Genomic DNA, 15,948 nt, shown 5'->3' with positions numbered 1-15,948 from the left:
AGTACAGAAAAAAGATTTCCACCTCCAACTTTCTATTATCAGAAGGGCACTGACAATACGGGTATTTTAAACACAATTAGAGGAAAAGTCTTTAAGTTTAACAACATAAAACAAAATTAAGCATAAGAAAAGCCTCCCTGATTTGAAAACTATATGCTTTTAAGTCAGTAATTGGGGAAATTGACCTCTTTAAGGGGATTCCTGCCCTTTGTTAAAGGTCTAGAAACAGATACTGTTTCCAACTATTCGGATAAATAGAGTACTCTTTGGTTTGACTATGACATTGGATACTCGCAGTGTTTTAGTGAGTATATAAAATATCAGTGACTGTTTTGCGATCTTAGCACATAAATATGACACATTGGATTTGGGTTCCCAAGGGAAAATTAAATCCAACAAAAGCAAAGACGAATCCCAGCTGGCCTAAGCACTTGACAGATTCAAAGAAGATAGGGTTTTCCTGTAATACAGTCTATTCTCAACCTTTTGTTTCAGCTTTAACATTTCTATCCCTTTACAAGCTAATCCAGCAAGTCCACCTGTATGAAATGAATAATAGCTTTTTATAGCAATTTTTTTCTGTATGTAGACAATAAGAGTGCCCACTTTTTAGAAGTAATTTTTTTCCTTAGAATCAGATGACTCTTTTTTTCATTTGAACTAATTACTGCGTGCTTTTAGAGCTTTGCTTTTCATCTACTGCATATACTGTAGTCACACTATGTCCCTATCATTTGTTGCGTTTTATAAAGATTACAATTAGTCTTCTTAATGCTTAGTTCAGTCACAATTAAAGCTCCCTATTGGTTAGGGATTGGTCTTTCCAAGGCTGAGGAGGTGTTTTTAATTATTCATTCCTCCGTTTGTTTCTTAGGGCAGTCTCAGCTGTGCTTCATTATTCAGAGGTTAATGCAAACTGAGAATTGGGTAAATTAAATCTGCTTGGCAGCCAGCAACCCTACAGACTGCAGACGCTGTAAGATGGGGATGGGCTGTGTGAGCTATTTCCCCCATGGCAGTGCTGCCAATGCCACGAAGCCCCTCAAAGATAGCCTGTCTTGACAGGAATCAGTAAAATTTGGGTTTGTTTTGCTAACAGAGAAGGCAGCAGCTGAAATCTGAAAGGTAGTAAGAGCTTCTTTAGAAAACTGAGGTAGATACTGTGACTACTGAACTTCTTGTAGTATTAAATGACCAACTTGAGTGCTGTAAGTCACTTCTATAGATGTTCTGCCAGAGCAGACTGAAAATGTCGCCTGGAAGTGAGGTTGTGATGGGCTATCCTTAGACAACTGAGCAGTTATCCATGTGCTGTCCTAATGCCACCTGTGAGCATTGTTTTGTGATTAATAAAATGTTTCCAGATCATTTCATTCATTTCTCTTTTAAAACGTGTATTCTTTAAATATGTTAAAGATGCCTGACAGAAATATTGGCACAAATGCAGGGACGGGGCACAACTCACCAAAAGCAAATAAGTGGTGTTTTATTAGTCTTCTGCTTGATCCCTGTCTCACCTGAGGGAGATTGTAATCCTCCCCCACCCCCGGACAAATTCACTCTGGATCCCGTGAGACTGAATAACAGCAGAATGTTGTGGGTAAAAGGGTTTATTCTCATGGTGGCAGGTCAAGTGCTGAAATCACATCTGCCTCGGGCAAGTTTGCAGTCCATTTCTGTCTCTGCCTCCAGCAGCAGGCCAATTACATCATAGAGTAGATTAGGATCAGGTGAGGATTCTGGCCATAGGCACTTCTGTTTTCCCTACAGTCCCAATTCTCTCTTTCCCACCAGGGTGTTTTGTATGGCTCATCCTTTAAAACTTTGTCTCCAGCTGGGGCAGCACTTGTGCCAAGAGCCCCCAGAACTCAATCAGGTTCCTTCCTTCCCTCCTCTGTGGAGCAGAAAAGATAGACCCATGCTACCTACCCTGTTCTTAAATCTCTTTGAGCAAACACCAGTCTGATTTCTGAACTTTGATGGGTTGAAGGGAAGAAAGAAGGACAGGAGATGAGAAATCTGTGCATGTCATTGAAACTTTTTTTTTTCCAACACAAAGACTGATTCAAGCCACTGTAAGGAATCAGGAAATCCAGGTGTATGCAATTGGGGTTTAAGGAGGAAAAAAGTGTAGCAATCTCATTTGAGAATAACAACCCCATCTCAGGTAGTGGTGGTGAAGGTTAAAGATGATGCATCTGAAAGTGCTTTGTGAACTCTATAAACCTATCCAGAGGTTAAATATTGTTAAATACTAACTAAATGTCATTATGTAAGTATTGTTAACTAAGGTGCTAAATGTTAACATGATGTCAGGGCTTAAATGTTTTCTACAGACCATAATAATCCAAATCTTTTTATTGGTACTTATTTGTAATTGCAGTCAATTCTAGTCTACTAAACAGAAATGTAGGTTGTTAGTGTTGGCACCACTTAGTTTATTAGTGCTGCCCTGTCTTCTGTTTCTGCAACTTCCAGTCTGCACTAAAGCTTGCTATCAGGGTTATGTGGGAACAATGAGCTCCTGAATGGACAGTCCTAGCTAGGCTTGAAACTCAGTTCCGCCATTTACTATGTAAGCTTTGTTAAGCCACAGAACTTCTTTGAGCCTTAAGAAGTTTCAGGTAACAGTAATTGTCTTGCCAATGGGTTTCAGCCCTGGACAAGTTATCTATGGATTCAGTGAGACCAAGGAATGACAATGGAACTTTCTTAGTGTAAAAGGGTTTATTACCCAGCTTGTTCTCCCAGTGATAGGTTGAGCACTAGAATTACATCTACATCCAACAGTCTGCAGGTCTGTAATCCTCCTTTGTCTCTGCCTCTGCCCAGACAACTGGGCAGAGCTCTTTATGTAGTGACTAAGTCAATAATAGCTAATTGCCTAGGGTGTGGGAGCAGTAACCTAGCAGCAGGCCAGTTACATCATCAAGTGGTTTAGGTTCAGGTGAGAATCCTGGCCACAGGAATCTTCCCTTTATCCACAGTAATTTTGCAGTGGCAGTAATTTCAAGGAGTATGTTAATACTTACCATTTTTAAAACACCCACTCTTTGCCAGACACTCTACTCAATACTTTATATATATCTAATTCGTATGCCAGCCCCACAAGGTAAATAATGTTCCCCTTTACAGGTAAAACTGAGAAATGTGAAAGTGCCTAGCACAATGTCTGTCATATAAGTGATGCTTAGTAAATGGTGTGTCTTATTATATCACATGGATTTCATTTTGTGATCTCTACTTAGAACCCTCTGTCAGTGCCTCTCAACCTTTAATGTACATAATGCCATCTGCAGATCTTTAAAATGCAGATTCTGATTCAGGAGGTCTGTGTAGTGCTGCTGCGTTCTGGACCTCTGTCTTGCCAATAGGTTTTAGCCCCAGGCAAGTTCGCTATGGATTCAATGTGACCAAAGAAATTGACAGCAAAACGTTCTTTGGGGTGAAAGGGTTTGTTACCCAGCTTGTTCTCCAGCGGTAGGTCGAGCACTAGCGTCTCTACCTCTACCCAGAGCACTGGGCTGAGCTCTCTATATAGTGCAGTAATAGCTTATTGCCTAAAGGTGTGGAAGCGGCAGCCCAGCAACAGGCCAGTTACATCATCAGGTGGTTTAAGTTCAGTGAGGATCTGGCCATAAGAACCCCAACTTCCCCACAACCTCCCTTTGAGGTTCTCTGAGACTCCATAGTCATGACTAAAGTTTCTCAACCCTAGGTGCCCATTAAATCCTGATTCAGTTGGTAAGGGGTGGGACCCAGGCTATTGGTTTTTTTTTTAAGTTCCAGAAGCAATTCAGATTCCTTTTTAAAGCACTGGATTCCTTAATTCATAGAATGTGATACATGTGTGTGTGTGTGTGTGTGTGTGCGTGCGCATGCATGCATGGGTTTGTGTATGTATAAAACAAAGTGGAGTTTCTCTCTGGTTGAATCTCATGTGGAAGGCAGCAGACTAGTGATCTCAAAAGACCTCAGTAGAGCCCCTGAAGCTCCTAGAAGCAGCAAATATGAAAACCACAGGTCTTCAGAATGTATTTCCTGTTGCATTTAAATCCTTGTATTATCTGACTTCAGTCACAGAACGTATTTGCAGTTCTCTCAACAGGGAACCCACTTTCCTCCTTCCTGCTTTTTGTGTGGTGCCTTTACCCTGTCATGCCGCATCGTCTGTACCTGTTGAAATCTACTGTCTTTCTCACCAGCTTAATCGTCCCTGTCACCCGCCCCCACCACCGTTGTATTAAGCCTTTCCCTAGAGAGGTGCAGGTCATGTGAGCACCACCTGCTTGCCCTGGAGAAGGACCCCTCTCCCCAGGTGCCCACTGCACGGAGGCCCGGAGCAGCTGTGGCGCGGTCCCTCCTTCCCCAGGGCTCCCACTGCAGCCTGCTCGGGAAGCCCATGGAGCACGTGCGTTCGCCCTCCCTCCTGCTGCCCAGAGGAAGTCCCTTGGCAATCAGGACTGTATACGTCTGGCCCAGATCACAGGACAGTGCCGGGCACATGACAGGTACTGAGGAAAAGGTGGGGGGCTACTGAGTAAGTCTCAGCGCCCTGTAGCCAGCGTTTCTGTCTTGTGGCACTCTGGGTCTCCTCAAGTAATCAAAGGGCAGTGTCCGAGTTAAGTCTACCAAACACTGCCTCTTACTGACATGCACTGTCTTTTGGTGCTGTGTCCTCGTTTACAGCTGCCTGGCAGCTTTCCTCCTCTGCAGGGCTGACCTGTGGCCTTTCTTCTCCTGAACGTGAAAAGGAAAAGGTTTCTCCTGGTATGTTATCTGTTTTTGTTGAAGTAGTGATGTATGAGTATCGTGGAGGTGAGACGATGCCTTTTGAAGCCACTGGTAGAGCCGTTGGGAATTCCGGCCTGGTGTTGTCTCCTGTTGTTACAGGATGGCAGATGCGAAACTGAATTGTTTACTGAATTCTAAACCAAGAAAGGTGCGACTCAGCAGTCATTTGTCGGCTTCTTTCATGAGCTCAGTATTTAAAGGGGAAAAGTGTAAGGGACAGAGCAGCTCACAAGGTGTCATACAGCAGGTCCTGAAAGGGGAGGTTGGAACCCCAAGAAAGAGAAACTCTGTTTCCATGTCTTGAGTCCCAGAGCAAAGGGAGAAGTGGGCCTCACAACCTTGATTCAACCCTACGAGTTTCTTGCTTATCTGATGATAATAACATAAAGTTATGAATTTATATGGGCCAGGCACTGGTTTAAGCTCTTTACAAATGTCAACTCATTCGATGCCTACGTCAGCTCTGTGAGGTGGCTACTCTTTCACAGGGGAAGGCACTGAGACAGCATGAGGTGAAGTAACTCCCTGTGAGTCACACAGTGCGTGGCAGCCAGGATTCAGACCCTGGCTCTCTCCATCTGGAGCCCACTTTCAACACCGTGCTGGAGTAACAGACTACTTTTACTAGGGATGTTGATTATTTTTCAACACACATTTACTAAGCACCAGTGTGTGCAGTTTACTTTTGCCGTTTTTCCTCTGGTTGCCTTGTTTGTTCTCCATCCTGGGTGCTGACACTGGCCTCCAGGCAGCCCGGTGGGAGAGTCAGCAATGGGCTCTTGGAGCTAGAGAGCAGCGTCAGGGATGCAGTGAACATCCTGCCTGGTGAGGGATATCTCAGCCAACCTTTTCTGGAATAAATTAGGCAGTTGTGTGAAGAAATTGTTTACCATTTTCCTATCCAAGAAACAAAAGATGTTCTCAGCAAATGAAAAGTGTTTAAGTATATTGGAGTTATTTAACCTACTTGGGAACCAGATTGCCTTAATAGCAGCTCTGTATACAAATAAACAAATAAATCTTAACCATCCTAAGAGGACTTTGCTGTCCCCAAGATCTGCCCCATCTTAACTTTCAAATGGAAGTTTTACTTTGACATATAGTATAAGTGCTAGAAATAATAAAGTAATAAACTACAGTACTAAAGCTGCCTTGGGAACCATACCCAGGAACTTGAAATTTGTGGAAAGACCTGACTTTCTAAAAACCATGTAGGGCAGCAGTGGCTTTGCGCTCTTGTCAAGAACTTGTTTAACCTGCAGATAAGATCAGTGGACACATTAAAGTCCTACAACCTTCCTGTCTAACGTGTGGGGGAAATTTTAACTAATAAAGAAACACCACTTGCTATGTCGGCTAGCTCACATGCCAGAATTGTTCTTACAGATAAGAGCATCTAATTCTGGAAGAGTACCTGGAGACCTTTCATTTCTCACAACAGAGAGAAAAAGCACAAGAGTTGGGGTGGAAGGTGGGCAACACAAGCAGTATTGCAGGAAGTATTAGGTTTGCCAAAGAAACGAAGAGAGTAGTCAGGTCACTATTTCTATTTTGAAAAGCTAAAAAAAAAAAAAAAAAGAGTTTGATGGCTGAGATGAAAATGGCTGTTTACCAAACCTCAGAATATAGTCCTTGAAACATGCCCGGGGTGAAACGATAAAAGAAAATCCAGATGTTGTTCTTGATTTCTGGTCGCCTACCTTAAGCAGGGCAGTTTATCATAATGGCAACCACAGAGGTTTTCCAACTGAGTGTTCATAACGGAATTGGCAGCCGTTGAGAATTAGTAAGAGCCTCTCCTAGGACCACAGGGCTTAGGTTTTCTTCTGTGGGTGTGGGCTTGGGCAAAGCACTTCATTTTGTTGACCCTTAATTTTATCACTTTTGAAATGAAGGCTTTGGATAGAAGTGATTCTCAGTGCAGGGGAGCTTTTTATTTTTTCAAATTATTCTATCCCCCCCTCTACCTCCCCCACACACACACTTCCAGATCCATGCTAAGAATCACTGCTGACATGGGTCATTTTTTTCTACAAGGAGAATGTGTGTTAAAAAGGGGAGAAAAAGGCTGAGAATAACTCAGTCAACTTATTTCTAGAGTCCTTTTAGCTAACTAAAGGATTGAAAATCCTGTAACTCAGTATTTTAAGTAATTCTGATTGATTTCATGCCTGCCTGTCTAACTCGATGGAACGCCCACCCAGTTCCAATGCTTCCATTTCACAAAAAAAGTTGAACTAGGTGGTTTTCAAGGTATTTACATTATGCTGTTATTTCTAGCAACCCACATGTATATAAAATCAGATTTGGTCCTTTTTGACTCTGTGACTTAGCCTGTATGTTTGCAAGTGAATGTGTCTTACAAAAAAGTAGCTTAGAAGGAAAAGGAAGAAATAACCATTTTTCCCTGTAGTCTCCCTTCCTGCTTCCCGCTTTCTCTACTTCTCCCTGCTCACTGTTTTGTAGAGTTATGTGTCTTAAAATCTTACATCTGTTGCAGAGTTCTGCAGTCCCTGAGTATATCACACATAGAAAAAATCAAACACACACGCACCCCTACACATAGTACAGGGAAGCAAACGGAGGCCCAGGTGCCGTGAACCTCCTGGGCCTGCCTTCCTCACTGACTCCCAGGAAGCTGGTTTACCCACCGCGCATGCTGCCTCGTTAGCTCCTGCCTTCCTGAGGATGGGAAATACTATGATTATTAAGCAGTAATTTATTTTTGTTTAAAATCTTTTCCTCCTGTCTCTTCTACATCGTTGACACTGTTAACAGAGGGTACAGATTGGATGACAGTAGTGACTTTAAGATCAGCAAGAGATAACTGTAGCCAACTGACACCTTCTTTTTATCTTTACATCTCAGATCTGGAGAATGATAAAGATCCTTCCCATTTATTAAGCACTCATTGACAGAAAGTGTGAAATAATTCTTTTTCTTGGAATACTTCAAGAATAAGGACCAGACCCTTAAAGACTAAAAAGAAACCATATAAAGGAGAAAAGATCAAGAGTCCGGTTCGGCTTGGAACTTAGTGTACAAAGTGGGTATTTTCTATCAGCAGTAACACTAAGATGTTACACTGGACTTTGGTGGTATTATTCTTTTCAAAAAGTTACTGAGTAAAGATATACGGAGACTTAGGAGTTTATGAGGTACCTTTCTCCAATTGTCCTTTTAAGAGCAGCAATCTTGGCCTGTTTTCTTAACACCCTTGCGCTATCTGTGATGCTTCTGCAGTCTCGGAATGAGTTCTTTCTTCCTGTGACCCAGATAATGCTGTTCCTTAATATTTCTTCTTTCATTCGTATTAAAGGTCCCATAAATAACTATAACGCTATGTTTGCATAGAAGGGTACCACTTGCAAAGGAGAACCTAGCCTTTGGGGGTGAGGAACATGTCCTGGAAGAAAGTGCAACTAACAAGGCTTAAGGACAAATAGAATGATCAAACCTACAGAGCATCTTATCCAGAAACAGGAGTCAAGAAAGAGCCCAGCTCTCTTGGAATTTCTGCAAGTCTTTCCAATGTGATTGGAAAATGGTGGAAGAGAGGGTGGTGGCAGGGGATGAGGCCAGAGATGTAAACTGGAGGCAGATCTTTATGAAAAACTTGGTATACTTCAGAGAAATCTGGGCTTCATCGTGAAGATACTAAGAAGCCAGAGAATACAGTGAAACAAAAGATCCCACTGGAAAGATTTTCTGGAGAGTTCCATCTGCAGCTAGATGGACGGTTTGGAGGGAAGCTAGACTGGATGCAGGGAAACCACATGTGGATGTGGTGCCGTCTGAGGGAGAGCTGATGATGCCACCAGTACATAGACTACAGAGAAACTGCAGAGTGAGGTTCTGTAGGTTCTGGGGGTGTTTAGAGAAGAGGGGGGAGCTTAGTCAAGGATGACTCTCAGGTTTCTGACCAGATTAGAGATTCCATCAGTGTTTGGTAGGTGGATTTCGAAGAATGAAGGTGAGAAAACAAGGTAGCTCATGGCAGAGCCCCTAGAGAGGTGGGCACTGAAGAGAAAAAAAGAATTGGAGTAGTGCCCCAAATTAGAGGGAGACTGCTGGAGAGATACCTGGCAAACAGTTTTTCAGGAATTGGAGTGGAAACTACAGAGAGTTTTAGTAAAGTGAAGACAAAAAGCACTGTTGGATTTGGCCACAAATAGGTCAGCCCATGACCTTGAGGACACTGAGAATGTTTTCCCCCCTGAATTCCCCACCCCACATGTTTCTTCTCACTTCATTCAGACAGTACTGTGGCACTCTCCCGCTTCAGGTGCCTGTTACCCTCCGTAGCTGTCCCTCATCTGGGCCTTGCCTTCGTGTTTTCTTTTAAGAGATGGGAACTACCTTCTCTCTTTCAAGCTTGATAGAAAAACACATGCATTATTGTGTTGCAAGCCAGGAGCTCAGTATTCCCGCAGCTGTTTACTTCCAAAGCGACTTTGGGCATAGGTGCGGCATATCATTTGTGTGTGAGCAGCGTGACCCCCCCACTGGAAGGGGTGAGTTCAGCTCCGTGGAGTCCGACATAGGCAGGGGTCGCTGGAGCTCCTGAGAAATCCCTTCCTACGTCTTGTCCCTATCGATTTCAGGTTAGTGTTGGCACACCAGAGATTCTCTACTAAGGCAGATCCCTTGTCCTGTGGAGCCAGGATCTCAGCGCTGCCCAACATCCTTCCTCTTTTCCTGTCTCCGAGTCAGTGTCAAATGAAAAGGCAGCAGGCATAGCTAAAAACTCTTGGTCTTTGAGCCACTGCTGTGGCACAGCTCATTCAAAGTATTCCAGTATGTTACAGCATCTTAGGCTCTTCAATAGAGGCGGTGAATGCCCTGTCCTTTTCTGCATTTTACTGTAAACGTCTAATATTTCATATATACATGAGGATTTATCCACTGTAGGCGGCAGCAATTTCAGGCATTCAACCAATTTGTAATTTGCTAACTGATGTTTGCATTTTAATAGATGTAGCTAATTGTGTTTTATTTTGAAATGTAACTCTGTCAGTTGTGTCTCTTTTTCTTTAAAAAGCAAAATCTAAAAATAAGGAAATTAAAGGTATTACACATTAAGAACACTGCAAGTGGGAAAACACTGCAAAATAACCTCAGACCTAAAAATCCTGATCTTCAGTAAACATTCTGTTCAGTGGAAGGCTGGGTTTCCTGGGAGTGGCAGCTAGGGTTTCTGATGGTGTTCAAAGCTCTGCCTTATCTAAGTACATAGAATAAGATTAGGTTGCGGGATGATGGTGATGATGATGGAGATGAAGATGACAGTGTCTTGGGAGCCTGTTTTCTGGTCGTAGGATCTTGAATCTCTTATAAAATCACCAGGCAATTAGCCTTTTGAGTGTGTTGATGAACTTCAGTGTCACCCACAAAGCCTAACAACCGCAGTGACAGCTCAGTTTGGAGGCTTACCGTTTGGACCCCTACAGGCCCCATTGTCCAAGCTCTGAGTACAGTTCTCCTAAAACTTCACAACTGCTCCACGAGGCTGGTGCTACAATCGCACATTTTGCAGATGAGAAAACTAAGACATAAGAGATTATGTATTTACACAAGGTCATACAGGTTTTCCATGGCAAGGCTGGGATCCAGACAAGCAGAAATGGCCCCGGGAGCCTGTTCGTGTTCCTCACCTCCACTCTGTACTGCGGAGGGCCCTGGCCCACCTTCCCTTTGCTCAGTTTGAAGGAGAAGCGATCATTGGAGGCATAAAGCAGCCTGCAGCACCTCCTTCCTTCTCACTCCTTTGGTCCTATCAGAGTATACAAAAGCCCATTCTTCTGTTTGGTATAGATTCACATAATTCCAACATATTAAAGGAACATTTTGATTAATATGAGCTACTGGAGCCTCCAGATCTTTACTACTCACTATATGGGACCACTAGCTGCAGGGAGCTCTTAGGTCAGATTCTTTACAATCAAAAGAAATAGAAAATCCCACTCCTCGCTGTCACTGGCCTCACTTCAGGTGCCTAGTGGCCGTGTGTGCCTAGTGAGGACCATATTGGATCGAGATAACTAAAACATTTCCACTATCACATTATCACAGGAAGTTTTATTGGACACTTGCTGCTGTTGAAAGGAATATAATGTGAGTCACATGTGTAATTCTAAATTTTCTAGTAGCTACATTAAAAAAGACTAAAAAAGAATAGGTGAAGTTAATTTCAATATACTTCTATATTACAATTATTCCAGTATACCCCAAATAATATCATTTCAGCATGTAATTGACAAAAAGTAATGACATATCTTACTCTCTTTTGCATTGTCATTGAATTTTGGTATACATTTTATGTTTACAGCACATCTCAATTTGAACCAGCCACAGCCACATAATCAAGTGCTCAGTAACTATCTGGCTACCATTTTGTACAGCACAGTTGTGGACTTTAACATCTGGGTTTCTCACCTGGACGTATCAAAGTGGGAGTGGAACAGGGGCCTGTTAGTTCAAGAACTACTGCTATAAGCTTTGAGATTACAAGTGGTGCAGACATGCTATTTCTACATGATTGCTAAGACTCAGTCTATATGTATTAGGCAAATAACATAGTTTCACATGCATTTTAAAACAATCTGTTTTCAAGATAGTTTGTTACTACTAGTAAAGTATTTTCGTAAAAAGACACATTTTGGCAGCATAAATCAACTCAGAGTGATAGCGGTAGTTGTGTTATTTAGTGCATTGTTAATAACTGCATAGACAACTGCCTTCAAAGAACTGACACAATTGTGAGTTCTTGCTGAAAGCCAGATAAAACTTGAAATGCTCACAAATTGACTAAGTTTTCAGCAGACATTGACCACTTTTGTGAGGTATCTCCTGCCTTCTACCTCTGAGTCTCTTCCTTAGTGACACTATTTGGTGACTCTTATTTAGCCTAAAATATACAATTAACTGTGATTACCATTCTTGGAATACCATCTTAAAATTTCTCAAAGTGACTCAGAAATTATGCCTTTGTATTTGGGAAATGTGTCTTCATTTCATAGCCGTGTATTCTCCCATGTGTATGTCTTAAACTAAATTTCTTTATCTACCTTGAAGAAATGTTGTAACTACAAACCTATAATTTACTTTTTTAGCTTGTCCTTCTGATAAACTTCTCTGCTCATATTGGGCCTAATTATAGCTCAAGGTGCAACCATGTGTATTATTCATCTGAATGAGTGAGCTTGTCTGGCAACAAGGGACTGCATACATTCTGTTCTTCCCTCACTGTTGGCTTCGGGACAGGTAGGCAGAGGGGAAGACGGGATGGGAATGCTGTAGTCTGGTCTCTGCACCACTGCCTCTTCATGTGTTTCAGCACTTTTCAATAAATCCTGGCTAAGCATGATTTTATTTTAATTTTTTACTTAATCGTTTTTTAAACAGGAGAAATCAAATGCTGGATAAAACTGGACTCTCTATTCCCCATTGCCCAGATCTGTTTCCTCCCATCACCCCACTCCACCTCTCCTCTGTTCCTTACGTGACTACTGCCATGAATTTAAGTGTATCTTTCCAGTTCATTTCTTAAAAGATTTTGACATAGATATGCATCCATAAACAACATAAAATATTGCTTTATGTTTCTAGTTTATATATTAGGATCACACTGACATATGCTCCAACTTGCTGTTTTCCCATAGCATTTTGGTAGATTTCTTTGACATACTTTTGTTAATATGAAAATTTGATACATATGTGAGGACATATCTGACACATAAGTAAGTTATGAAGCCTAGTAATAAGACAGATAAGTCCTGAGCCCACCATACACCTTGAGAAATAGAACATCACCAGAACCACGGAAGATCCTGTGTGCTGTCCTCCACCCTCTGACTCCACCCAGGAAAGTGCTCTTCTGAACTTTGTTCTCATTCATTTCTTGCCTCACTAAGTATGTTGTGTATGTCCCTCAACAGTATATTTTCTTGTTTGCTTGTTTTTAGACTTTGTAGAAGTAGTATCGTACTCTATATGTTCCTTTTAGACTTGCTTTTTTATTCAGTATGATATTTTTAAGATTCATCCATGTTCATCAACATATTTTCACACTGTGTAATATTCCTTTGGGTAAATTTATCCATATTTCTGTTAATGGACATTGTGGACTTTTGCTATTACAAATAGTGCTCCCATGCACATTCTTGTGTATGTCTTCTGATACACATGCATAAAAATAGTGAACATACAGAAATGCCATTGTCTGTTGTAACATAGGGGTATATATATATTCAGTGTAGCTCCATACTCTTATCCAAAATGATTAAACAGAGTCATCAGCAGTGATTAGGAGTTCTTTTTTTTTTCCACACCTTCATCAACACTTAGTTTTGTCAGGCATTTCTTTTTGCCTGTATTTTGTAAAGTAACATGGAATTGTAGTTTTAAGTTTCATTTCCCTGATTTAATGATATTGAGTATTTTTCATATGATTGTCCATGTTTCCACTTTTTAGAAATGCTTATTTATGTCTTTTGTAACAGTCTGTTAGTCTTTTACTGATTCATAGGAATTTGTACATTCTGGACACTAGAATGTACTAGAATCATATAAAACTAGTCAATCTTATGTGATTCAAGTATCTTTTCTCAATTTGTGGCTTGTCACTCTCTTTAGTCAAACTCTAAAACTTTATTTTGCATGTAAGTGCTTAATCCATTTGCAACAGAGGTTTGTATATTTATTGAGGTAAAAATCCAATTTCTCTATTTTCCAAGTAAGAAAACTGTTTCCTTAGCTTCATCAACTCTGACATATATCAGCTTTCCATGGATGTGGAAAAGTCTGAGGCATTTCTTCAGCTTTTCAAATACATTTCAAAATTAACTCTACAAGTTGAGTTTTTTTTTAAAGTGGTTGAACTTTTGATTGGCATTGCATTAGATCATTTTGGGGTAAACTGACGTGTAGGATACTGAGTTTTCCTGCCTATAAACTTATCACTCTTCATTTATTTAATTGTCATGAATGTATTTCAATAGATTTTATGATTTTCCCTATACAAATCTTACATATTTTAATGAAATGTATTCATAGTTTCCTTTTATTTGTAAATAACATTGTAAAAGGTATTTTTAAATACATTTTCTAATTTTGTTGGTATATTGAAATGCAGTTGATTTTTGCATATTGATTTTATATCCAGACACTTTGCTAAACTCTTTTATTAAGTTTAATAAATTGTATATATGTTTGGGGAGTTTTTTTCTGTGTACTTAAATAATGCAAATGCTTACAGTTTCATTTCTTCCATCCCAATCCATACACTGTTTGTTTTTTCCTTGTGTCTTTCTTACTTTGATGAATATGCTCTCTAGGACAATAAGGATTAGAAGTGGATATAGTGGACGTCCTTGTCTTTTTCCTCAACTTTTAAAGGGTGTGCTTTTAATATTTCACTATTGAATATTGAAGTTGCTGTGAGGATTTTGGTAGATGCCCCTTATCTGGTTAAAGAAGTTTCCTTCTATTCCAGTGTTACTAAGGGTTTTTATCGTGAATGGCTATTACTAAAGCCTATTCAGTGCTCTTTCTGCAATCTATTACCAATTTTTTCTACTTATTGATATGAATTACATTAATAATTTTCTATTATTAGGCTATCCTTGAATTCCCAGAATATCCCAACTGGCTTAAGATGCATGCTTTTTTGGAATACTAACCAACATTATACCAAATTTGTTTTAGCTATAAACTAACATCAAATTTTGAATTTTTTGTGGCTGTAAACTAATTTCAAAGTAAGAGAATGGGAGCCAAATGTTTGTTGACAATAAAATCTTTCCCAGGCACCTTAACAGGTTTGCCCAATTTGCTACAGAGTGTGAGGCTAATTCTGCCTATTAGATGAAGGTATTAGCTTGATATTTAAAAAAAGCTAAAATTTAATCTCATTTTGCCCTCCTGTTCGCCAGAGAGAAGTAATACAATTCAGGTGACTCACGGGGCCTTATTTTCCTCAGTGAGTGTCTCTGAGACGGGACTTACGTTCGCTGCTGGGAGCCACATGGCTTCACCTGCTTGGCTGTTGTCCCACCACACCCACTTCCCAGACGCTGAGGAGGGCCAAGTCTGTTCCTCAAGGGACTTAGGGAGGGACAGAGAAGTAAACACTGCCAAAACACTGTTTTAAAACAAAATGATGTATCTTACGTTCTGCAGGCCACACTGGCTGTGATGTACTGGGGTATGGGTGGGGTGGGCAGGGAGACCTTGGGTGGGAAGAGAAAAAAGAAGATTCACATGAGATATGATCCTTGAGCTCCGTTTCATGGCTGATGACCGTTTACTGATCTTAGTTATTAACAAAGGTATTAGACTTTTTTTATTTCTCTAGTGGCCCATCTGGCTTTGAAAATGTGTCTCTTTCACCTATGACTATATCAACCTTTTCAGGACCTCAAAATAATTTCATGTTTTGTTAAACATTTGTGCTCCTACCTCTGGTCTGTGGTCCTTCGCCTCTTTTGTTCTGTAGGTTTAGGGGTTGTAAATGGCAAAACAGAATCTTCCTGGTTCTGTTTTACTAAGTCGTACCAACATATATCCTTTATAGAATACTGATGTTATTGACAAATTAATCATCATACAGAATTTAACCTATTAATTTTGTGGTGTTTTTATGGCATTGCTCAATTTATTGTTACCATAAATAGATTTTTTAAATTCCAGGGTTTACATAATCACTAAGTACATTTCATTTGTATGTCTTATTTCAGTGCTGGACCCAAAGGAGACAACATTTATGAATGGAGGTCAACTATATTGGGACCCCCGGGATCTGTCTATGAAGGAGGGGTGTTCTTTCTTGACATTACCTTTTCACCAGACTATCCGTTTAAACCCCCTAAGGTCAGTATAAAGTATTCATCCATTTTTAGCAATATGTATTATTGTATATGTATATACATATACATTTCTTAAATATTCATATCTAGGTATGCATGTCTATTCTGTCACTGTAGACAACTTCCCAGGGCTGATTGTGTGTAAAAGGAAAACAATGTGAAAAGTTATAGGTTATTCCCCCACCCCAGCCCTTTACTCACATTTCACTTTTTTCTCGTTCTTTCTCAGTGTCTCCTTTTTGTGGTGTCTATTTTAATGCAACATAAGACAGCGTATTATAGATGGAAG

General features: G+C 40.5%; 1 protein-coding gene across 2 annotated transcripts in view; it reads left to right on the top strand.

Annotated features, from left to right (window-relative positions):
* UBE2E2 (ubiquitin conjugating enzyme E2 E2) overlaps positions 1 to 15,948 on the top strand; it is a 341,224-nt gene that overhangs the window by 242,452 nt on the left and 82,824 nt on the right. For both annotated transcript variants that reach the window (XM_036886132.2, XM_036886131.2), the window contains exon 4: positions 15,531 to 15,663. In XM_036886132.2, coding sequence (XP_036742027.1) covers positions 15,531 to 15,663 — 133 coding nt within the window. The remainder of the gene's footprint in view (positions 1 to 15,530; positions 15,664 to 15,948) is intronic.

This window comes from Manis pentadactyla, chromosome 14 (assembly GCF_030020395.1).
Source record: "Manis pentadactyla isolate mManPen7 chromosome 14, mManPen7.hap1, whole genome shotgun sequence".
In the NCBI taxonomy this organism is placed as follows: domain Eukaryota; kingdom Metazoa; phylum Chordata; class Mammalia; order Pholidota; family Manidae; genus Manis; species Manis pentadactyla.
This window is presented reverse-complemented; position numbering and strand designations above follow the sequence as displayed.